This window comes from Corylus avellana, chromosome 5 (genome assembly GCF_965113065.1).
Source record: "Corylus avellana chromosome 5, dhCorAvel1.hap1.2, whole genome shotgun sequence".
Lineage (NCBI taxonomy): Eukaryota > Viridiplantae > Streptophyta > Magnoliopsida > Fagales > Betulaceae > Corylus > Corylus avellana.
In genome coordinates, this window is record NC_142494.1 from 11,246,498 (window position 1) to 11,272,039 (window position 25,542).

General features: G+C 35.1%; 2 protein-coding genes and 1 pseudogene across 4 annotated transcripts; 1 reads left to right on the top strand and 2 right to left on the bottom strand.

Moving 5' to 3' along the window:
* Positions 1-305: 305 nt before the first annotated feature.
* Positions 306-7,405, bottom strand: LOC132180798 (bifunctional riboflavin kinase/FMN phosphatase). Of its 2 annotated transcripts, XM_059593753.2 has the most exons (11): positions 7,362-7,405; positions 7,184-7,227; positions 5,209-5,395; positions 4,519-4,649; positions 3,017-3,086; positions 2,557-2,622; positions 2,049-2,200; positions 1,886-1,963; positions 1,235-1,371; positions 731-823; positions 306-542 (listed from the first exon to the last, which is right to left on the bottom strand). In XM_059593753.2, the coding sequence occupies exons 3-11, from the start codon at positions 5,307-5,309 to the stop codon at positions 387-389; spliced, it is 984 nt and encodes a 327-aa protein (XP_059449736.2). In that variant the 5' UTR covers positions 5,310-5,395; positions 7,184-7,227; positions 7,362-7,405; the 3' UTR covers positions 306-386. The 2 variants fall into 2 exon arrangements, with proteins under 2 accessions (XP_059449736.2, XP_059449735.2); XM_059593752.2 differs by lacking the exons at positions 7,184-7,227; positions 7,362-7,405 and adding an exon at positions 5,493-5,693.
* LOC148585773 (14-3-3-like protein D) lies at positions 7,117-23,520 on the bottom strand. Of its 2 annotated transcripts, XR_009440194.2 has the most exons (8): positions 23,340-23,491; positions 22,130-22,436; positions 21,953-22,040; positions 20,187-20,296; positions 19,950-20,098; positions 7,589-7,650; positions 7,362-7,430; positions 7,117-7,227 (listed from the first exon to the last, which is right to left on the bottom strand). XR_009440194.2 is itself a non-coding variant. In XM_088516630.1 (7 exons), exons 1-7 carry the CDS (start codon positions 23,401-23,403, stop codon positions 7,428-7,430), a joined length of 783 nt encoding a protein of 260 aa, XP_088372756.1. In that variant the 5' UTR covers positions 23,404-23,520; the 3' UTR covers positions 7,117-7,427. The 2 variants fall into 2 exon arrangements, 1 of the variants encoding a protein (XP_088372756.1); XM_088516630.1 differs by having other exon boundaries at positions 7,117-7,430; positions 23,340-23,520.
* LOC148585774 (uncharacterized) lies at positions 11,424-12,106 on the top strand (annotated as a pseudogene).
* Positions 23,521-25,542: the final 2,022 nt, after the last annotated feature.

The window sequence follows — 25,542 nt, forward strand, 5'->3', positions numbered from 1 at the left end:
TTAGATTTTGATCAAATAATGATTTTAAAAGCCACTTCATTTTTAGAGGAACACATGAGTAATACAAGAGAGACTTATAAAATTATTCGTACTAACCATTATAAATAGAGATCAGAGCTCATTTCTCGAACCATTACAAACAATCATTATCTTGTGTCTTCATTTTCTTTAGTTTGACCAATTGTAAGGCTATGAGGATGGGGAGGATGGGTCGGCCAACCCTTCTAGCCGAATCTAAAGGTGGTCGAACCATTTCCAATGGCCCAAGCCATTGGGCATATAATGCATATGTAGTCAAAGAAAAAGATAAGAAATTATTCAATTTCAACATTTCTTTTAGTGTTAAATTGTTTTAGTACTTATCAAATAAATAATGGGTTACATCATTATTCTTTCTCATCATAGCCAAAGGAGTCCTCTGAGGAAGCTTCTGGAAAGAGAGGTTCACAAGCATGGTGAACAAACATAGGCAGATCCAATGAAGCACTTGCAATGGACTTATATTCCTCGAGTACTTCTTCCACATTCATGGATGTAGGATCCTGTACATGCATGCATGCACATTTTTCATGCATAAGGGGATTTTAGCATAAGCGACCAACATATTTTTATAGTAACACCACCAACAAGAAACCTCCCAGAAAGACCAGCAAATAAAAAAATATCATGCATTATTTGTATATTTTATCTATTGGTCTAATATGATTCTCCTGAAAATGCCATTAATTACCTTGCTATTCGAACCGCGGAGGTAACCAACAAGCAGGAGTTGGATCTGCTGATCAGATAAATGGTCATTGTTTCCATCAATTATGCATATATGCTGCAAAAAGAGAACCAATATCTACGTGAACAATTTTTGTGTTTACTTATAATAAGAAGCCCACACAGCACTTTTAGAAGAACATATAATTTGATAAAGATTAGTAGAACCCATGGTGAAGGGGATTCAATGAGTACTTATTTTCCAATAAAGAAAATCCATATAATCAGATGAGATAGTCATCCATATGCTTGTCAGGAAATAAAGTGCATTATCAAGAATCAAATTTGAAAGAACAGATATTAGTACTAAGAAAAAAATTATGTTGAAGAAGTTGTATAAAGTGAATATACACCCATTTCAAAGTGTCTGAAGTAATATATTAATTATCTCATAGAATTCTCATAGGATTCCACATACAAGGAAATAAAAAAGAAAAGCTAATTGACCAGTTAGGGGTTGATTGCTCACAAATTTTCTCTTGGAGATACAGGAACAGTGATCCCATCCAATGCTAACCACAACTTTGAAGCTTTTCTGCATATCAACTTCGGCCCAACCAAAGTAAAATCCAAAGACTTGGTCTGGAAGAGTAAGTGTTCCGTTCTCTGGATATATATATATATATATATATATATATATATATATATATGTTGTTAATAACAGAGAATACAAACTGCAACAATGTAGAAGCCATAGATTTTTATTTTTAATTTCTGTAATTTTTGGAATTTTCTAGAACAGGGTATTAGTTAGCTGTTTGTGAGTGTTTTAAGGGAGTAATTTACTCAAAATTGAATCTCTATATGGTAGTATATTAAGATTGTTTTAGGAAATCTTTTTCCTTGTAAAAAAGGTTTTAAAGAGTATTTAAACTGGCACAACAAAAGCTTGTAATGAGTAGAGCCATTGGTAAAAGTAAGTTGTCTAGATATATATATACTTTTGTAATAAAAACTTACACATGCACTCAGTTGGTCTAAATGCTATGATCTTATCCTCCATCCTATTTTCAAGTGGAGAGAAAATGGTATTTGGAAAAAAGCTCATTGGCTCTACAATACTAATGTCATCAAACTAGTATCCAAATATATCATGGAAAGGAAATTACAATTAACAAACCTGAGATTTCCCACACAGATCCACTGACAGATACACCACTCAGATGCATTGGTTCGATAGGTAATGCATTATCTACCCCTGAAACCATTATTTATGCCAAATCATACCAGGAGATTTGAGTGCCTTGGATAAAAATTTAAATAAAATAACAAGAAATATTTACAGTCTTCAAATGGGGGAAGACCCCATAGCTCGGGCTGAAATTCTAGAAGTGAATGAAGCACGGAATCTGCTAGGGAAGCACAATCAGTTTCACCATGCGGTGGAACAGCAACTACCTTCATTTTGGCTGCATTAGCAGCTTTAACACCAACCCTGTAGAAATTTATTGATCCACAACTTAAATCTGACATCATTGTGCACTGAATAATGTTGTGTCAATCAACTTAGTGACAAAAGCTAATATCCAAAAAGCTTATGAAACCAAAATTTATTATAAGACAGCTACAGTAATTCTCATAAATTTAGACATTTTCATACTTCTTCATAAATTATGACTTCAAATTTCTAGCAATAACCAAAAGTCGGCATCAGTTTAACGTGAGCAATGAAAAAAACAATGTTATTGAAACTCCATAAGAGTTTGACACAGATAATAAGTAATTTCCTCAGGGAAGCTTAGCCGCATTTATGTTCCAAGTTTTATGTATATACTCACTAATTCAACTTACAAAGAATCTTCAATCACAAGGCACTGAGGTGCATCTACCCCCATTCTCTTTGCAGCCTCTTCAAATCTGTAAACAATTAGGGAATTCATATGACAATATGTGAAAAACAATACTTATGATTAAAGGTGAAATTTCTTCATGAGAAAAAAAAAAAAGAAAAAAAGATTTTGGGCATGTTAGGATTTCTAGTGGAAATGCTACCTATCTCACACTACTTTATTTTTATTAGCATGAGATTAGATTTTTCTGTTACAAATAGAGAATCAATTTATGATTTTTTTTTTTTAAAAAAAAAAAAAAAAAAGAAAAAAAGAAAGGAAAAAAAAAAAAGTTTTTTCTTTTAAACTTTTACTCATGGTGACTAAACCACCTTCTAGAATCGCTCTATGGGAAGGTTCTGTTTCCATGTGGTTTTCAGGGGCAGCCTTCATTTTACACTGGATAATGTGAGAAACCTTACAGATATGGAGAGGGCTTTCCTGATTTAACTTGGTCACTTCCAAGAATTACTGAGAAGTATTCCTTCCAACCTAAACAAATAATTTAAATGAACAAGAATAAATTGATATGGGAATAATACAGAGACCAATATTGCATAGGAAACTGACATACAAATTCAAAATAGAAGTCTATGCCAAGATTAACATTACAAATTTTGGACAATAACTCACTTCATTTTGGTTTTTGGTGCATGCTAGAATGTTGGCCAACTCCAACTTGGAAAACTTTCATTAACTCAACAATATTTTAGCTTTTCTATTTCAAACCACAAACCTTATAGATGGTATATTAGATTTCATAAGCTTCACTGTACAATTAGCCACCAGTGCCTACTACATTAACTAAAATTAACACTTTCGATGTTGGTCAGATAGGGGATGCTTAAACTTTTTGATGCAGATGCTTTAACGAAATTACACATTTCAAGCTTTGTCAATGCAGCTAATAGAAAATAAATATTTGGCTAGTTAAGTATTCAACAGACTTGGGCCTAAACAAAATACAAGAGGATGGAACTGCCAAAGCCGAAAAGAAATAAATCAAAGATAGTATATTGACTACTGAATACAATCCCAAGATCCATATTGTACCTTCCCTATGATCTTTCTTCCAACCAATATCTTTCATAAAACTATAGTAAACAACTTATTTTGTTTGATTTATTTGTTTACTTTGCCAGGCTTCAGTGAAGTAGCCAAAATTTAAAAGAAAGTAATTGAAGAGGAAGACAATGAAAGTGGTAACTTGTATAAATTGCTTCCCAGTGATTGGTAGATGTGACATTGAATTAACAAGCACAAATCACGTCTAGAATTTGTGAGACAGCTTATAACATATCACTAAAAAAAGTAAACAACTATGGAAGCTGTCTTCTTCTGTGTTTGTATTTGTTTCAACAATTGCAGATTTGTGAAATGTAAAGGGAACCTCTAATTATGGTGGAACTCTATCATCAGGAGTATTAGGACTTTGCTTCTCACCAAAATGGCACCGGTCGACACTTTTTAAATGTACAAAACTTATGACAAATTAACTTCAGTATGTCAACCATAAAACTTGCTGTAATTAAAAGAACCATTTGGACCAATGAAATGGGTGACATTTAAGATATATTATGATCCACAGAGAGAGAGAGAGAGAGAGATCTCAAAAATCCATTTTATCAAATTCCCTAGCAGCTCTTTTTTCTCTCAACCCATAAAGTGGCACTTCTCGGAGATCTCTGTACAACAAATGTCCATTGTGTTTTATACATACAAAAAAAGCTCTCAGTCCATCAAGTAACTTTTGGCATGTATTATGAGCAGTAATTAAATCTTTTGGTCATATACAGTAGCAATAACTTCAATATCAAGTTGGTTATAACAGTGTAATAACAAATAGTTAATGAGAATAGCAAGAAACAAAGGTTAAAAAAGGGCTAGATTCAAGCTAATATCCAAGAAAGCCAAAATGGAGAACCTCTTTGGAGAGATATTTTTGCATCTATGTATTCTCGTAAGGAGTTTGAAGCAAGAGCAAATGGCACTCCATGTTTATGGAGATGTTTGATAAGTCGATTAGCCCCAGGAAGTGGCTTTGCTTGCAGCCACCTAAAATTACACAATTAAGTAAGAAGACAAAACAAACGCTGCAGATGCTTATGCAAGTATGTTAACTACGTACATCAAAGCTTATTATCATCATGCTAACATCAAAATGTTCAAGGGTTTCAAAACATTTATGATATGGGTGAACCAAGTTCTCTCTGTTTCTTCAGAGCAGTTCAAGAAAGTGAAAGCGTCTCATTGCATGCTCACATGTGACCAAAGCTCTCCAAGAATGCTAAATTTTGCCTGAGAATATTATAATGACATGCTCATAAACAAATAAAAACGTGTTTTAGCAATATATTATGAATTTTCGGTAAGGAAAAAAAAAAATACTTTTAGAAGGAAGATATAATAAAATAGAAAGCCAAATCATTACGTAAAAGACATTACTGAATGTTGCAAGATAATATTATCACTCTGACGCGTTGATAGACAAAAAATGAAACAATCTCAAAACATGTTCCTGTACCGAATTCAAGGATGATATAAACTAATTATCTTTTTATTTGTTTGAATAAAATGGATGAGAGAAAGAGAAAAAGAAAAAGAAAATACTTACTTTTCACGATACATTGGTGTGATTTCTTTGATATACTGGTCAGGCGTGAGTGGGAGGGCATAGTCCTTACAAATGCCGGCAGCAGATTCCTTCTGTGTCATCCCCAACCTTTTCTTGTCCTCTCTCTCCTGATCATTTTTCCCATATTTTCCCAAGAATTCCTTCAAAATGCCCTTTGAAGCTTTCTCTACAAAAGATTAACGAAACACAGAGAGGCTTTACAGAGAATCAAGAAATAAGAAAGACACATTACGTAGAAATGAGTGAGCAATGATTTTGGAGACCTGTGTCCAAAAGGGTCCCATCCAAGTCAAGAATTACAGCCAAAACTTTGGTTTTTGCTTTGCAAGAGGCACAGCAGCTCATGGTGTAAATTAAGGCAAAGAAGTGATGGAGTTTGTGAAATGAGGAGAAAGATATATAGAAATTAAGCATATATATAGTGTTTTGCGTAAGAGGAGAAGGAGTAGAGGTGGTACAGAGGGATCAATACCCCGTGAGGAGTGAAAGGGACGTCCAACGGCATTTTCATGGGTGCTCGGTAGCGTATGAAATCTCATGCAAATTGGCATATTATTGGAATGTTCGAGAAAAAGAGAGGCTTTCCCGCTTTTTTCTGCAGAAAGAAAAGTAGGAAAAAAAATATCCAAGCTCTTTGGAGAGTTCAACAGATTCCTCCTCTTGTCACCTTTGTCCGGCCAGGACGGTGCATGATTCAAGTTTTAACCCAAATAATAATAATAATAATAATAATAATAATAATAATAAAAGGTTTGATATGTTTGGATGAAAATATTCAAAATTTATTGACCAAAAAAAAATTGTCATTAAAAAGAGTAATAATATAATTTTTATTTTGCAATTATCCATCAATGGTGTCATACGAGTCTTAATAATAAGGATGGATTAAAGAATTGATTAAAACTTTCACGTTTGCATTATAAAATAATTGCGAAATAAAAATTTAATTACTCTATTATAAAACAGAATTTGCTCAATAATTGCTGTTCGTTTTTAATTGTTTACTTAACGCCCTTAAAAAAAAAAGATGGTTTTCATCATTTCGAGATTGAAAAACTTTTTTCAAAAACCAACTTCTGGACCTTGAACCCAATGGAACCTCTCTTTAGAAAAAATTAAAAAAATTAAATTAGCCGGCTCTAATCATTTTTCCCCTTTTAGAGATATCTCATTTGCTAGTTCTTATTAGGGTTTCCTTTTGTTTTTTGTTTTTTGTTTTTTTTTTTTTTAACCAAAAACAAAAATACAAAAGTATTAACAAACAATTCAAAAAGCCAAAAAAAAAAAAAAAAAAAAAGCATTAGCAAACAAGCCCATACGCATATATCTCTTTTGGGATGGCAACGGATATACTTGGAAGCAAGCTGAGGATCAAACTCATGGATGCCCCTCTAATTCCTCCTTGAGGTATATGCAACACAACACACTTTAGCCGGTTAGCAGTCCAGTGGTGCGAGAATTTGTTCAAATGCTTTTTTAAAAACCAATGAAAATGGAGGCCGGACCATACATTCCCGATTTGAACAGCTACAATGGAGGCAGGAATCTTGTTTAAATTCAGCAATGGCATTCCAACTACTTGCTAGGGCATTCATTCCTCTCTTCCAAGCAACCAATTTGATGATCTTGGCCCTAACAATCTTGAATGAGCCTCTTCCAATGCCTCTCTATGCTTAAATGCAGTAAATTGTAAAGGATATGAAGGGCTACAAGGTTACAAAAGGACATCTGTGCTTCCATGAAGTACACAAAAATGTCAAATGAATTGTTTACTTTCATTAAGGAGACCGGCAATGATTCGCAAATGAGAAGATTAAACAAGTGCAACCATAACAAATTATAAGGAGAAAACAGAATAGATAGCTTAAATAAATGCTAAACATGATATACAAACAATGGAAATTTGCCGTCTGGCCTGTGGCAGTGGCACTTTCATTAAAAGCAAGAAATTCACCTTAAGCAATCACAGCTCAATCCTTTAGACTCCATTCACCATGACTGAGAAGGAAAAGCTTGGGTAAATGCATATTGGACCGACCAGGCCAAAAATCATAATATGGCACCCCAGAAAAGAAAATGACAATAAGAGCAAAAACAAAGAGAAACAATAAGCCCTAATTTTAGCCACACACCAACGTTCCAGCATCAGGTCTTATGCCCCATCACCAGTTACATTTAGTTGTAAGGCACCATTTACATCACTGCAGAAAAATAAATAAATAAATAATAAATAATAATGATGAAATACAATGAGCACAGTACTAGAACATTAATGAGAAAAGAAAAAAGGAATACAATGAGCAGAGTAGTAACAATATCACAATACAAATGATAACTAAGAGATCTGTGGGAAGCCCACCTGTGCACTTTCCACCGCACCACCCTTGGTGCTGCCATTAATCCTATGGGTAAATGGATCATCTGTAGCAGCAAGAGGGAGGAAAAGAAAAATAAAAGAAATTAATTCTTGGAAGAAAATAAGGTAAATGGTCCACTGCAGAAATAGAGATTTGTTACTATGCAGATGTGAACAATACACTTGCATCATAAATTCAGTTTTTCTGACATGTTTAAAATACGAAAGATTGTTAAAACATATTCCCTATTCTATACCAATCTTTCTTCTAATGCTTTTTTTTTTTTTTTTTTTTAAAAAAAAAAATGAAAAAACAAAAATTATTTTTCAAAAAATAGTTTGAGGTCTTAGAAAGTATGCTTTTTCAAAAGTCTCCTTTTTTAAAGAAAAAAAAAAAAAACAAAACAAAAAACAAAAAAAACAACAAATTGGCATATATTTCAATGCAGCATTCATGGCTACATGCTCATGGAAACTTATATATGCATACAAGTCCCCTTATGACTAAGATTCTATAAATATCCACATGCATATCGTCCCCTTCAAAGTCACTTCACTTTCAAAATGATCGATCAAGGGGCTTACAGCAATAGCAAACTATGCAAGCTCACTCTCCATCGTTCGGACTTACTATAACATCTATTTCATTTTAAGTTCATTGACAGCATCAACAAAATCATATCTATTTTCATATTAGTTACTAAGTAACAAAAAAACTGATAAGACTGAGAACTAAGAAATATAAACCAAAATAGATGCATAACCAATATTCAGCCCTACAAATAGAATCCCGTCAAAGCCAAAAAGAATAATTTTTTTTTTTTTCTTTTTTTGATACGTCAAAAAAGACTTCAAAATTTAGCAATCAGAAAGATAGATTCAATCTGATTTGCAGCATATAGTCCTACCACGCAAGGTAATGCAGTTCCATCATCCAATTCTATGAAAAGGACAATTTGACAAGATACACAGGTATCCATATCAACCAATACCATTCAAAATTTTGACCGTTGCCACCCAATCTCCTTATCCATCCCAATAAAGAATTTCAGTACGAAAATACGTCAAGAAGAAAGTATTGACGCACAAACCATTCTACTCTTTTCAGTTTCTCTCACTGTTGCCTAGGAAAATTCTACTGTTGCTTAATTAGAGCATCTTAAATTCTAGCGAAATCAATCTTTGAGGTCGTGGGAAAGTTGTACAATCAATTTGCTATTGTAAGAATTACAATCGTAAACTGATCTACTAGTTTTTTCATCACGATGTGAAACAAGATTCACAAGAATTGTGAAAAGTGGAGTCGATGAGCAATATTGTATTCTATGTAGATACTACAGATTATTTACTTGGGAAAAGGAAATTTTTTTAAGAAGATGAAAGATGTCAAATCAATAATTAGGTCCTACCACAGAAACACCGCAAGCCCATCAATTGTACTCCCTTTTCTGCATGAGAGAGAGAGAGAGAGAGAGAGCACAATAGTCTCATTGACCCAATAGGTGTAAAGAAAACAAATATGACCTTGAAGTTCTCCAAAGGAGTTGCATCTTACAGGACATTTAACCTCCAGATTGGGATCTATGCACAAAAGAGAAACTTTTGAAGGACAATCTGCATACAAAAGGTTCCCCTAAAACATACAATTTACTGTATGACTACAATTTTGTTATCCATTTATAATCTCATCTGCATAAAACCCTGCCTCATCTATATTTTCTTCCTTTCCCAGATTCAATCTACTCAACAAGAAAGATCCGTACACCTTACATATCCCAGTATATTGGTTTCCATGGTACCGACAGAGTTACACCCAAATGCCATTAAATCCTCAAATCTCAAATATTGGACTACTTAGTGGAATCTTCAATTCAAGTCTTGTAGGTACTGTTTCCAAAATACAAACATAACATAAAGATAATTTGCTTCTCTTTTTTATAGAATTAAAAAGATATTCCATTTTAACAGAGTTCTGACCACAGAGAGAGATGTAATGTGTTTATCTGTTTCTGCTAGTCATCTATTTTGCTGCCATCCAAGAATGGCCAAGAGTGAAGGCATGAGGAATCTCAAACAAGAAAAGATGCCTGAATAAGTCAATCTTCATGATTCTCTTTCGCTTTGCTTGAGATCTCTAAGAAAGAATTTCTGTTAAAGAATGCAGGAACCAAATTTATTTGTTGATTTAAGTCTTAGCTCTCACAATTTTTTTTCTTTTTTTTTGGGGGGTGGTGGGGGTAATCTGACAGCCTATATAAACTGCTACAACCAAGGGATCATGATGTAACTGGTCCTTATATTTATTGTCTGTCAGATAACTCTGATAAAAGAAAGTTCATGTCAACTAGACCATCGCCAAATTTTTAAGCACAGTATTATAACACGGTAATGCACCAACCAAAACCATTTGACACCAACCTAGATGTTAAATTGGTGACACATTTTGCGCACTTTAAAGTCGCCAAGTCAAAAGCAGGAGGGACCTAAAATCATTTCAGCCATGAATAGATATGCTTGGGAGATGCACCTTACTCTTGAAGTTTCTCCACAGCAACAAAAATACTCATCATCGGCTTTGATAAAGAAAATAGCAGGTTCGCGAACTCAAGTTAAGCAACAGACAAAGTTTTAGGCTACTGACCTTTGTTCCCTTTCTTCAATTAACGGGTTTAGTCAGGCAATGATATTTGAAAGTGATAAGAGGATACAACATATATGTGTGTATACGTATACATACACACACACACACACACACACACACACACACATACAGATATATGATATAATACATATACACATTCATTCACATATATATTAACCATGAAAGAGAGTTGGTTCATAAACTGTTTATGCTTTGCGCTTGGGTTCCTTTGAGCCTGTTCAGAGTTCATTCAATTTGGAGAAAGTACACTGGCCTAGTTTTAACAGAAGCCATTGCATAAAGTTAAACCAGTGTTTCCCCTCTTAACCAACTCATGGGCCTTCTCACTAAACTACGAAAGATTTGGTCCTCGATTGATTGATAGAACTAAATATGGTACAGATAGCAAACTTGATGTAGGACGATATTTACCTATATTTTCGGTAAAAACGAAAATAAGGAAAATATCAATAATAATATTGGAAGAGCACCGCTTGATCAGAATTTTATCCGTTCTCAGACAATGAAAGTATAAAAGGAAAGATTGTCACGATTCTCACTGATTGTCAATTTTATATTAGGACTTTAATTCCTTTCCTTAATAGGGTTAGATTTGTTTTAATTATTCTCCTTTCCTTATTAGGATTAGGTTTACTATTGTTACTAAGATTAGGTTTACTTTTTCTACAAGTATTTCTCTTCTATAAATAGGCTAGTTTATTATGTAAAATTGAAATCAATTGAATTATTATCAAATCAGAGAATTATCTCTCAAATACTTTGCAGAGTTTAATCTTTCTTTTAGCCTGCGGGCTTGTTTTTATCTTTTTTAGTAGAAGACGAAGACGCTTCTTCTTACAGAATCAAAGACGCTGTTTTTTTATTAATTACCTTAGTTCTTCCACTACGTCAGTTGGAATCAAAGCAGGCTTTATCCTGATCATGGCCAATCAACGCAACGGTGACAAACTTCTACAACAACGCCGCTTGTAGGGGAGGGGCTCTTTCGAGAGCCAAATTCATGGGGTATCCGAGCCGGCATTATCCAGATTCGATGGCTAACTTATACTACAACAACTTCTATAACGACACCATTCGTGAGAGAGATGTTATTTCGAGATCCAACTATCAGCAATACATCAAGCGATCAGAGGCACCTTTGAGAGCAAATTCCAAGAGCTCGGGTAGACGGCCCAGATGATACAACAAGAGGTGCGCCATTTGAGGGAGACATTTGAACGCATGCAGATGGGTTTCTTTCGGAATCATAGAAACATTGATGTAAGTCACATTCGACCTATTCGTAATTATATTCATAAATCTCCAAATAGGTACTCTGCCTATGAAGAGAATATTAATTATGGTGAAAGAGATGTTGAAGCTGTTAATTTGGTTAAAAAAGTGGAGTTGCCGTCAGAGAAAAAATATGTGCAACCACAATCATTGGTTTCAACGACTACATCAATGGAAGAATAGCTATCGCTTCCTCCACCACAAGTACAACTCATCACGATTACCACAAAAATTGACGATTCTTTTGAAGAAAACGATGAAGTTGAAGATGAGATCCATGATTTGTTGAAGGAATTTTTTTGGAAGTAGACGAAAAGAAAAAATCATATCTTGGTGCTATCTATGTAGATTTCTCCAAATACCTTTCTTCGGAGGAGCTGCACGTGCCATGTTCCAAAAAAAACTCAAGAACGAGTTTTTTTCAAGTGGAGGTGTCTGATGTAGAACGATATTTACCTATATTTTCGGTAAAAACGAAAATAAGAAAAATATCAATAATAATATTGAAAGAGCACCGCTTGATCAGAATTTTATCCGTTCTCAGACAATGGAAGTACAAAAGGAAAGATTATCACGATTCTCGTTGATTGTCAATTTTACATTAGGATTTTATTTTATTTTATTTTATTAGGACTTTAATTCCTTTCCTTAATAGGGTTAGATTTGTTTTAATTATTCTCCTTTCCTTATTAGGATTAGGTTTACTATTGTTACTAGGATTATGTTTACTATTACTACTAGGATTAGGTTTACTTTCTCTACAAGTATTTCTCTTCAATAAATAGGCTAGTTTATTATGTAAAACTGAAATCAATTGAGTTATTATCAAATCAGAGAATTATCTCTCAAATACTCTACGGAGTTTTATCTTTCTTTTAGCCTGCGGGCTTGTTTTTATCTTTTTGGGTAGAAGATAAAGACGTTTCTCCTTACAGAATCAAAGACACTGCTATTTGATTAGTTACCTTAATCTTCCGCTACGTCAAAACAGGCATCAAGTTTGGCTCTCCACAAGTTCACATTAAACTAGAAAATTTAGGGCCCGATCAAGTTTGACATACGTACAAAAGCTTGATGCTCCAATCAATCCACAAATCATATCCTTCCACCACCCACCAGAGAATCTTAATCCAATAAAACCCCTCGCTATATGCTGCCCATCAAAGACTTTTTAATTCCAAATTACAATGGATGCCAAAAAAATGAAAGCACAGATGAGAAAGACCGAAAAATTCAATTCAAGACTAATTCTCTTATCCTTCCAAAGCTGCCGTCTCTTGAAAACCAAGAACCACATCACACCAATTTGGATTTTATTGCAGTAGATCCATAAACAATATCCCAACAAATCATAACGAATATCTCGAATACCAACCAATGTCAAAGACAATGTCGTAAAAGAGAAACCCAATCCTCGATCCTATGCTCTGTAAAGAATGTATGGCTCCCAAAAAAGCCTTTTGAGGTGATAGCAGTGATGGAGATGATGTTGGAGGAAAATGAGACAGCATTAGAGGCCAGGGTAGAGGAGAAGAGGATTTAAAGCAACTGGGTCTTCTTGATGATGGAGGGTTGGAAGAGAGAGGCAAAGGCTGCAAAAAGGGAAAGCTAGAAGGGTGAGAAATGGGGAAGAACTGAAGAAGTGAGGCTGCAATGGCAAAGGAATAGTTAATAGACACGAAGATTCATATTTACAAATGCCATTGAATAGCCAAAGTTGTTCTCCTCTTTTTCTAAATGTTCTAAGAACACGAGCTGAGAATACTGAAAAGGGGTGGGCAACATGAGGAAAACATTAAGGTTGTTCTATTCTCTTTGACAAATCATAAGGCACCAAATTATGACGATTATAACCTCTTGTTCTTCTAAAAGGCTTTGAGTGCTGTGAGGGGCAATTTGGAAGTGCTATCAAGTCCTTTTTTAATTCAAGTTGCTTGCTGAAGGAAATTAATGCAACTTCCATTACTTTAATCCTAGGGTGATTAACTTGACTCAATTCAATGATTTAAAGACCTACATCTTGCTGCAGCAGACAAGTTCTATAGAGGGTTGGAGGCTTGGTGATAACTAAAAGAAACTACTATTGAGAGAAAGATGTGCCTTGTTCTCCTCTTAAAACTTGAATTAATGAAAGCTTATGATACTGTCAGATGGGATTTCCTAAAAGCTGCTTCGAGAATCATCAACTTTCTTGAGTTCATAGATCAAAGAACGCATTGAATGGAGATCAAAGAACGCATTTCATCTATAAGGCTTTCTATCAGCATAAATGGAGAACTGAATGGGTTCTTTCCTGAGGTCAGAGGATTGAGTAAAGGGACCCCCATGTCGTGCCATATCTTTGTTCTTGTGAGGAAGTTATCTCGGCCTTAATGCATAGGATAATAGCTGAGGGGCACTTCAAGTTTCACTTGGAATGTGAAAAAGAGAAAATCTACCATCTCTATTTTGCAGATATCTCCCCATTTTTTGTAAGGATGAAGTCCAAACCGACTAAGTAGTTTGCAATCCTAATCAGTTAAAAGGAGCTTTCCAGGCTTACTAGTAACTTGTTCACAAATGGCATTGCAATAGTGTTAGAGAGCAAATTCTGTGTAGAAATTTATAATAAAATAAAGAAAATAAGAGAGCGGAAGCAGGAGAGAAAGAGAGAACACAGATGGTACAACCTTACAGGTCTAGGTCTACGTCTACCACTAGGAAAAGCCTGATAGAACTGCATATATACTGACTGACTTGTCCTGGTAATACAGTGATAATGTCTATTTATAGCCCATATGAATGTACAATATAGGGAATGTAAATTACGTGATAATGACCAAATTCTAATATTAGGACATGATCAGATTCTAATATCATCTGATAAGGAAAGAATATCTTTGGTATTTCAACATTCCCCCTCTAACTCAAAGTGTAAGCTTGAGTTTGGAAGGAAAATTAGCTGAATTTTTTTCTTCTTTTTTTTTTTTTGTGTTTTTTTCGACCAAGCCAACTCATGCCGAGTTGGATTAATGAGTTTCTTTCCTTTTTTTTTTTTTAATACTAACTGAGTGATTCAGCTAGTTCACTCGCTGAACTTGGCGAGTCAAATCAAAGCTGACTCAACTGGGTTGGCATGTTAATGACTCAATAGGTTGACTCGCCAATGTTGACTTGGCCACAAGAGTGAAGTGAATAGCAACTAGTAACAGTGGTTGGTAATATGGAGACGGTGGCAGATACGATGGCCGGTGACGTGGCTAGTGGCAGTGGTTGCCAGAGACGATGACAATGGTGCTTGCTGAAGATGATGACTGATGGTGGATACCAAAGACGATGGGCAGAGATGATTAGAGACAGTGGTTGGAAGTTGTCAAAGGTTGAGCTAGCAGAGGGCCAATTGACTTGTGTAGACGATTGTAGTTGAACTAGGTTGACTATGGGCCGCTAAACTAATCTGGTTATGGGCTGCTAAATTGGATCGACGATGGGCCGCTGAACTGGGCCCACTAATAGGTTGATGAAACTAGGCCAACTAACAGGTCATGAAACTGGGCCTTTCATTGGATCGAGTGACGCGAGAGTTTGATGAACGCACGTCTGGTACTTGCGCATGCAGCACATGCAGAACTGGCACGTGCAGGTTCTTGAGAACTAGTGGAATCTGTCGCAGCATGTGTGAGGCATGTGAGATGGAGAATTGTAACTCAAAGCAGCACATGACAGCGCATAGAAGGCGTACAGTGAGGAACTTTCCTCGGTTCAGCAAATTGGCAGCCTCCACGCAGATTTTTGGGGTTGAAACACCGAAAACGGCTAATGGTGATGACAAGTGAAATATGGCAGGTAGTATGTGAGGCACATAGACAACAAAGGTAGATATTCTAGGGGCACCTGAGGGGGAGTGTGAGATCAAAATAGCTTTACTTTGTTAGTGCATAGAAGGCGTACGGTGAGGAAATTTCCTCAGTTCAGCAAATTGGTAGCGTCCATGCCTATTTTTGGGGTTGAAACACCAAAAACGGCTAAAGGTGATGACAAGTGAAATATGGCAGGTAGCATGTGAGGCACGTAAACAACAAAGGTAGATGTTCTAGGGGCACGTGAGGGGGAGTGTGTGATAGGTGTTTTCTAATGAATACGATGGATTGTGAATGAATGTAGTAATGAAATGGAAATTGTATTGATAGTGAACTCCAATTAGGGTTGGAGACAAACCACAAGTGAATCCAATTGGGGCTAGAAACAAATCACAAGACAAAAGTCTATATCAATTCTCAATATCCCCTTAACAACCAAATGGGTCTTTAAATAGACATAAAATAATAAGATGACACCTAAATTGATAAGAATTCATAATTAATCCTAATCCTCATTTCAAATAACATAATCTTAATTTCAAATAAACTAATACTAATTTAAATAATCAAATCCTAATGAGTTGGAATTTATTCCAACTCAACTATTAAACATATTTAACCAAAATATTATCCATATCATTCCTACCCCCTTGAAAGAACCTTGCCCCCAAGGTTCACTTAATTCCCACTTGATTTTAAAAATTTAAACTAAATTAGTAGAGATCTATTTCTATAGCAGTCACTGGCAAACTTTTGTGGGAGAGGTGACTCTATTGTTGCACGTTCAAAGACCATCCCACGTGCGCCACTGCCTTTTATTTTTTTTCTTCTTTGTTTTCTTTTTCTGAACCAAACGGAGAAAATAAGACCTTTTTTTTCTTCTCCTTCTAAGCCATAAAATAAAGTGTCTACGCACGGCTGCATACGGAAAGCTGTGAAACCAGATAGATCGGCGGCCTAGGGAAGTGGTGGTGTGGCGATCTACGACTAGGCATGCCAAAGTGCGGCAGTGCATGAGGCTGAGGGATCGACGCAGTGGGGCGTTTGGCAATCTGGTTGTGGCGTTTGGTAGTCTGGTGGCGACGTTGGCCAGTCTGATGGAGGTGCGGCCTAGCTGGGGCAACACTGGATGGGTTTTTGAAGGGTGGTAGGACCGGTGGCCTTTGGGTAGTTTTAGGTTGGTTGGGGTGGGTTTCGGTGTTTCTGGTTGAATTTGGGTTGGTTTTTCTGTGGTTGATGGGGAAACCTTGGGGTTGCTGGGTTTGTGCCAGTTTGAGTTGCTAGTACAGGTGTTCTGGTACTAATGGTTTTTGGGCAGTGACACTGGGCTAGGTGTGGACCACCAGGTGCTGAAATGCTATCAAGCTAGAACTGCTTGAAACACTCACTCGCCTGCTCGATCATCCAATCCTTAAACTCGAGAAGTGCTTCCCAAATTGCTTCTAGTCGATCTGCACTCAAGGGGACTTTGACAAACATTGATGGCTCTGCCGTGGAGGGCTGGTTGTGGTTTTGGGCAATTTTGAATGGGGGATTCAACTGCTCTAATACCAATTGATAGGTGTTTTCTAACGAATACAATGGATTGTGAATGAATGTAGAAATGAAATGGAAATTGTATTGATAGTGAACTCCAATTAGGGTGGGAGACAAACCACAAGTGAATCCAATTGGGATTGGAAACAAACCACAAGATAAAAGTCTATATCAATTCTCAATATCCCCTTAACAACCAAATGGGTCTTTAAATAAACCCATTTGAGATCGTATTTGCTGGTCTTCGTCCAAGAAGGGCAAATTCGAGGTTAAGTCGTTCTATAAGGCCTTGTCCATTTCTAATCAAGAGGAGTTTCCTTGGAAGAGCATCTGGCGTACTAAGGCGCCTCAACGGGTGGCTTTTTTCGGATGGAATGCGGCCTTAGGCAAAATTTTGACTCATGATACGCTGCGTAAGAAGAACATAGCGGTTATGGAGTGGTGTTGTATGTGCAAGAAGACCGGAGAGTCAGTCGATCACCTTCTTCTCCACTGTGAGCTCGCAAGTGCTCTTTGGCACATGATTTTTCAGCGTTTTGGGTTGCATTGGGTCATGCCTTGCAAGGTGAGGGCCTTGTTTGCTAGCTGGTGGTTGGGAGGACGTTCTCGAAGCGCGGTTGTGTGGAAGATGATACCTCTGTGCCTTATGTGGTGTATTTGGAATGAAAGAAATGCTAGATGTTTTGAAAATTCCACTAGAACCATAGAGGAATTGACTCATTTCTTCCTCTTTACTCTTTACTCTTGAACGGCCGCTTGGCTAGCTCCTTTAGTGATTAGTTTCTCTGATTTTCTTTTTCATTTCTCCCCCTCCTAGGCGCTCTCTATTTATACTTCCCGTGTATATGGGTTGCGCCCCTCTGCGCTCTTTTTATATATCATCATTACTTATCAAAAAAAAAATAAACATACAATAATAAGATGACACCTAAATTGATAAGAACTCATAATTAATCATAATCCTCATTTCAAATAACCTAATCTTAATTTCAAATAAACTCCTAATTTAAATAATCCAATCATAATGAGTTGGAATAGAATTCCAACTCAACTATTAAACGTATCTAAGCCTAATATTATCCCTATCAGTGTAAGACCGAAATAGCTTTACTTTGTCAGTGCAATGTAGATCGGGACTTGTGGAACTTGTAGGTGTAGTTTTTGTACCATAACAAGATCCAGAAGCACCTGAATTTTGAGAAAAGCTATGTGTTGGCACTTTCCAAACACCCAAGTTAAAATCACAAAAAAAAAAAAAAAAAAAAAAGTGGCTCTAATACCATATTGAAATTTATAATAAAATGAAGAAGATAAGAGAGCAAAAGCAATAGAGAAAGAAAGAACACAGAAATTTGGGGCAGTTTGGCCTAAGAAGCCTACATCTACCATTAGGAAGAGAGTCCAATGGGACTACATCTTTATTTGACGACTTGTTATGGTAATACAGTGATAATGGCTATTTATAGGCCATATGAATGTACAATATAAGGAATGTAAATCACGTGATAATGATCAAATTCTGATATCATCTTTCAACATTCTGCACATTTTTTGTTAGAATGAAGGCTCTCTTTCAATAAGGTGCATAGGATTATCATTAATTTCTTTTAGGCTTTCAGGGGGGCCTAGTGGATAGGCTGCAGAAGACTATTCTTTTTACCATCCAGGTCTATTGATATTCCTTGTTTATTATTTTTAGAACAATAATTAAACAAGTTGAGTAGACTCTTGGAGCCTCTCTTTAGAAATGTAGTGACTTAAATACTAGCAAGGCCAAGGTTGCTTGGTGACATGTTCGCTTATCTAAGAATAAGCAAGGTTTCAGCGTCAAGCATGGAGCAATAAAATTGGGCTGCTATGCATAAACACCTTCCATGAGTTTTAAAAACACGGAAGAAACTATTTCCTGGATGATCCTATGCTTTAAGAGAAAGAACCTTCCAAGTATGATTTGTAAACCCATACTAGCTGCAGCCATCTACAAAAGGTTTCAAGATAGCGCAGAAATATTTGTTGTGTTCTTGTGAGTTTATGTATTATGTGGTAGCTAGAATTAATACCTTCTATTTTCAATCTTACTTAAGAAAATCAAGGGCTTAAAAAATCATGGGGTATTTCAACTGAGATTTTTTGGCCTGATTAGTTTGTCACTTTATCTTTTGCTTTCTAAGTTGATGCAGGGACTCTGAGCTATGGACAAAAATTTGCTACAAATTGATTTGTAGTTAATTCATACAAACCTATATAATAAAGTGATATGTGTCCCTTAACATGTGAGAAGCACATGTTTAACATGTGCTTCTCACTTGTTTAATAGTTATGGGACACATGTCACTTTATTATATGCGTTTGTATGAATTAGCTACAAACTAGTTTGTAACAAATTTCTATCCCTTTGCTATGCTCCAATCTCTTTAATCTCTTTTCCAACTTGGAGTTTGTTTGCAATATTGTCTACTCTGGGCTATCCCTTGTCCTTTGTCCTTAATACATTAACCTACTTATCTATTTTCTGGTTTTCATAAAAAAACCAGAAAATAGAAAAAACTCACCCAAACACAATTTTTTCTATCTCTCAATTTTTGTGTTAAAAACATAAAACTATTTTTTGATAACAAACCTAATCAAGCCCTTATACTTCATACCTACTGTGTATTAGGTGAGTCCTCTAATTTATGTTTGCATTGCTACATACACATGCGAAATATATGTCCAACCAAATCTCCATTACTAGTTATATATATGAATGAGGTATTTAAGTGTACCTCTTCAGAGAAAACTGTATGTGAAGACAATCTCAACACAACGTTAGGTTCAAAAGCCATGTAAAGAAAAGATTACTTGGAATAAAAAGCCTTAAACAAAAATGTAACTGAAATAGCATCACAATTTCTTTCCTAGCCTTAAAAAAACAACTAATTTGAAAAAAAAAAAAAAAAAAAAAAAAAAAAAGCAATCCCTAGAAACAACTACGGATGAGAACTAAATTGCATGCTTATGTCCTGTAATAACTTTTTTTTGAAAGGTAATATCCTGTAATAACTATTAGAATCACCTCCATCCTCTGGGATGTCAGAAGTCCACAAGGTAAGGTTGTCTCTAAGAAGCTGCATAATTAGGGTGCTATCTTTGTAAGACTCCTCATTGAGGGTGTCAAGCTCTGAGATAGCTTCATCAAAAGCTTCTTTTGCAAGGTGGCAAGCCCTGGAAAACAAAACCAAAGCCAATTTCCACATCAAACTGAAAAGCAGAACATATTTCTACAGTTAAGGCTGAAAATAGTAACGTAAACCTTTCAGGTGAATTCAGGATCTCATAATAGAAGACTGAGAAATTCAAAGCCAGACCCAATCGGATGGGATGCGTAGAGGGCAAATCAGCCTCAGCTGCAGTGGTAGCAGTCTGCAAAGAGATACAATTAAAATTAAATTCAGAAAATTAGTCAAGAGAAATGTGTGAGAACATTCCCAACCCAAAAAAAAAAAAAAATGATATCAGCAAACTACAAGCATACACAACCAGCAAAAAGGGGCATGCTTTTCCGAAATGAAGCATATCAAGTTAATGGGTAACAGTTTAAATATATAGAGTAATGCTACACTTACTCCCACTTCTCCACACCCATTTCCCTACACCCATAGATGGCTTTTAAAACCATCATTGGATATGAGATGAATGGAGTACTTCTCCACAACACCCATAGGTGGTTTTAAAACCACCATTGGATATGAGATGGATGTTTATTGGATTTTAATCCAATGGTGGTTTTAAAAGCCACCTATGGGTGTAAGGAAATAGGTGTAGGAAAATGGGAGTATGTGTAGCATTACTCAAATATATAATATGAAAATCAAGAGCAGTAATAATATTTCCCTTTGAAAAAGAGAGGGGGAGCGCATCTGCTCAAATCAAAATATCAATATAAAAATAACGTATTAAAACAAATCAACCTTTTGTTGCATTACTCAGAAGAATCTATAAAATAACCTAAAACTTGAAAAATAAATAAATAAATCTAGTATGACATCATTGAATGATAATTTAAAGCAAATCCACCTATTTGGCCGATAGCTCGATAGCAGTTGTAATATTTTTCACTATGACGAAAACAACAATCATCAATGCTAAGAGTCCCCAAGCAAATAATTTTTCCCCTAACGTCTCTAAGGAAACACAAGATATAAGCCATGAGTAATCCTTCAAATTATTTATATGACAAAATCTCAACAAATTTTCACATGGCTTTCTACAGAATTTCACATTTAGTGCCCTTTCTCCAATACCAAGATCCTCAGATTTCTTTTAAAGCAAGCAAAACCAAATGTAAAGCATGACACCAAAGAATTTACGCCAGTTCAATTTTTTCAAAAGCAAAGAATTCATGCCATAACAAGCTGGCCAAGCAACAGAGAACAGCAAACAATAGAAAAATAGATAGCCATTCTTCTTATTCAAAACATACAAATAAAGAAGTAATGTAACGGAACAATTATCAAAAGTCTTGATCTTCAAGAACATTATAACACCTGAAATAACTTTGGACAAAAGACAACAGAATATTGTTCCTCAATGAGGGAATAGAGAACTATTGCAAAATATGCAACCACTTGGCTCAAGGAACCAGCACTTTGAGTTAGACCCAGAGTATTTTTTAATCAGTCATTGAAATTTGAATCAGAAATGACCAAAAAAAAAAAACAATTGATCTTCTAGTTATTTAAACTTCCCAACAAATATAGAAGTAAGCAACTTTGTTTCCAACAGAACTTTGAACAACCTAATCAACTAGAAGAAAGAAAATATATAATATAAAATGTGTGTGCACGTGTGTGTCTGTAAACAGACAACAAAACTGGGCCACAATCATAATAACCTCAAATACAACAAGATATTAACAGTATAACTTGTCTCAACCAAGTACATAAAATCTGAAGTGTGGTTGATCACGCACAGCACCACAATTTTTATTTACAATAAAACAAGAAACGAGTGCATATATTTGATTTAATATTGGCCTAAATTCACATTAAGAGGAAAAAAAAAAATTGAAGTACACACCTCATAAGCTTTCATTGACTGATCAGCAGCCTCTTTCCTTTCATTGCCAGTCTTGAATTCTGCAAGATATCGATAATAATCTCCTTTCCTGCAACCAAGAATATTTTAGTAACCTCAAAATCTTCACACCTAAATCCAAGAATTGTAAGCTTATGTTCAGTAAAAATATAGTCTCACATCTTATAATAAAACACAGTTGATTCACCGGCAGAAGTTGAAGGTATAAGATGCTCATCAACCAATGTCATTATATCATTAGAAATGCTCGACAGCTCTGATTCAATCTTCTGCTTGTACTCCTTGATCCACTTCACATGCATTTCATTTCCTCTTGATTCTTCCTTCTGCTCTATTGATGATAGGATCCTCCATGATGCTCTCCGAGCACCAATCACGTTCTTGTACCCACCAGAGAGCAAGTTCCTCTCTTCAGCTGTCAACTCAACATCAAGCTCTGCAACCTTCTTCATTGCATCCACCATCTCTGTTAAAATTATGAGTGAAAAGAATGGAAAAGAATCAAGCTTTCCATCATTATAAGGTAAAAATAAATAAACTCTTTCTAGTCACTGAGGAAGTCGAGAAGAGGAAAATCATAAAATTTTCAGTCAGCATGTTTGTCTTTAAGGAATTAATATTAAAAAATTTTAAGGAGTAGAAAGATATCGTACCCCATTGCAGATGTGAACAGGATATAAAACCCATTAAGAAAATGAGGCCAAAAACACCCCAATTCTCCAGAACGATTTTCAGGGCCTAGTTGTCATACAATGATACAAACAAAAATAGCCTAGAAAATTAAAAATCATGCATATAGCAATTTTTTCCCTCTCGTAACAAATTTACCGAACTTCACAGTAGAAAATTCAAAAGAAAGAAAGAATCTGTGTAAACAAACAGAGCCACCCATTACTAAAAACCTGAAATATCGAAATCCCAATTCAAATTACTTCAAATAGACCATTCTTTTTCTTTTTCTTTTTTTTTTTTGGCTGGTAACAAATATAAAAGAATAACTGCAAAAAGGGCGGCAAAACCTATATTCGTCAAAGTTCAATCAAAGCATGTCCATCGAACCAAGCGCAGATACTTAAAAAAAAAAAAAAAAAAAAAACGTTATTTCTTCTATAATTTTAATGAATGCTTCGAAAACAAACCCAGCCTTATTTTATTGCCAAACAAACAGAGCCTTTCTTAAATTGAGTAAAAGGGAAAGTAAAGTCAAACTTCCAACTGAAACACTCACAAAGAGACGCACCGATTAATCTCAAATTTCACTAATTACTTCAACGGAGCTAAAGAAGAAGATCACACCTACACACACAGTGAGAGAGAGAGAGAGAGAGAGAGAGAGAGAGAGAGAGAATTGAGTGAGAAAAACGCTAACCATCGAAGCGATCGGCCCGCTCAGCGAGCTTGGCGATGAATACCAAATTCTGGCGGGAAGCCATAGCCGATCTCAGAGAAATTCTAGGTTTTTGAAAAATTCGCTCTAGCCTTCGAATCTCTGTGTTCTTGCTCGAGCAGACTGCAGAGAAAGAGAGTCTAAGACGGACCAGAAATGATAGTTAAGCAATCAATTTCATACCTTAATTACTTAAATATAATTTATTTATTTATTTTTGTGTTTTTTTTTACATGTCCACGCAAATAATTTATTTATTTTTGGTACTTTTTCTAATTCAACAAATGATTTTATATTTCAAAGTCAGAGTGGGATTGACTTAGATGCAGTTTACATTAAAAAAATTTATGGAATTTTTGCCCAATCATTGAAGCCCACGTGTGGTACTACAGTTCAGGTCAAAACCCTTTTTTTTTTTTTCTTTTTTTTTTTCTGAGGAAATGCTGTTGTTGTTGTTGTGGCGAATCAAAATGTGCCGCGTTTACAATTTTATTTTTTGTTTGGTATCTGGATTTTATTTATTTCTTTATTTATTTTATTTTGGTTAATTAGTCTTTTTCAAAGGAGATACGTTGCAATCTGGACGTGACCCAATGCCAACCCGATTTGGCTCCTTTATTACGTAATTCGTAATTACAAATAAATTCAAGAGAAAATTTTAAAATTAAATTTATGTTTGAATTCAACCACATTAATCATGACAGATATTGCAGATTTTGACTCGCACTTGGAATGTACTTCCATTATATTCTATATTCCCTCGGATCTTTTACAGAATTTTATAAATAAGGATAAAGTCTACTTAATCTTCTCAAACTACCATTCTAATGATAGTTTACCTCTTAAATTATTAATTGCGACAATTTACCCCTCAAATTATCAAAATAATGACAATGTACCTCAAATTTTAACAAAATAATAAAATTACCCATACTAAAATAAAAACAAAAATACTAAAATTTAATTTTTTTTTTTCAAAATTTTAAGAAAATTTTTGTCTTATTGAAAATTCTATAGGAGTAATTTTGTCATTTTGCTAGCATTGAGGAGTACATTGTCATTTTTTGGTAGTTTGTGAGGTAAATTGTCATAATTGATAGTTTGAAGGGTAGATTGTCATTAAAGTTGTAGTTTGAGGGGGTTAAGTAGACTTTACCCTATAAATAAATAAAAATTTGCAAATATAAAAAAACTCTGAAAAAATAAAGGAAATTGTTTGGTTCATATTTTGTATACTACAAGTGTTACACGTTCATTTTTTTTTCAATCCATTTCTTTTACAAATTCGTCTTTAAACCTGTGAGATTTATGTGTGGTTTTACAAATTCAATAGTGAATTTACTTATCTCTTATACGAAGATGAACAAGAAATAAATTAAAGATAAAAACCAAACACTTTTCTATAGGGTCATAGTTTGAGATCATGGTGCATTAGACCCCAACTCTAGGAAATTTTCTTTCCTACAACAAAAGGGGCTAAAATCTTTATACGAATTGAGATATGCTAAAATAGTTTCCAGTTTGCTAAATGCAAGGGGGAGAAGGTTGTTTCTTCAATGCTGAGTTGCCTCGTTATTGCAACACCTCGAAAATTAATTAAATGGTAATTAACTCCACGGTTCGTCTCCAAGCCTTACTCGCGGGACACGACTCAAGGACTTCTACTCCTCGAAAAGAGATGATACTAAGCTGCAGAAATAATTTAAGTTCTATAAACATTAATCATTACAACCAAAGCATCTACCAAGGAACATAAAAGGAATTAAAATCACACTACACAAGTCATTTTTACAAGGGATTCAAGTCACACTATACCTTAATATGCAAGCATGCATTAAAGCTCTTAAGCCTACAACATAAAGCAATGTACTAATTATCATGAGCACCCGCCTAAACTCGTAATAAGTCCTTAAACATTTCCTGGATTGAATCCTCCAAGATAACCAGATGATTCATGGTATCCATCTTCTACTAAACTATCTATAACAGTATAGTTGTACATATAGAGAATAAATAGATATAATACAAGGTTAAGTCCGACGACTTAATAAGTATAAATGCACATGACGTACCCGTCATTAAATAGTGAACTCAGTTGTTTATAAAGCACATGCAACATTATGAGATGAAATTTATCATTGATGTGATATAGATATAATATATGCTTATAATCATGAGTAACAGT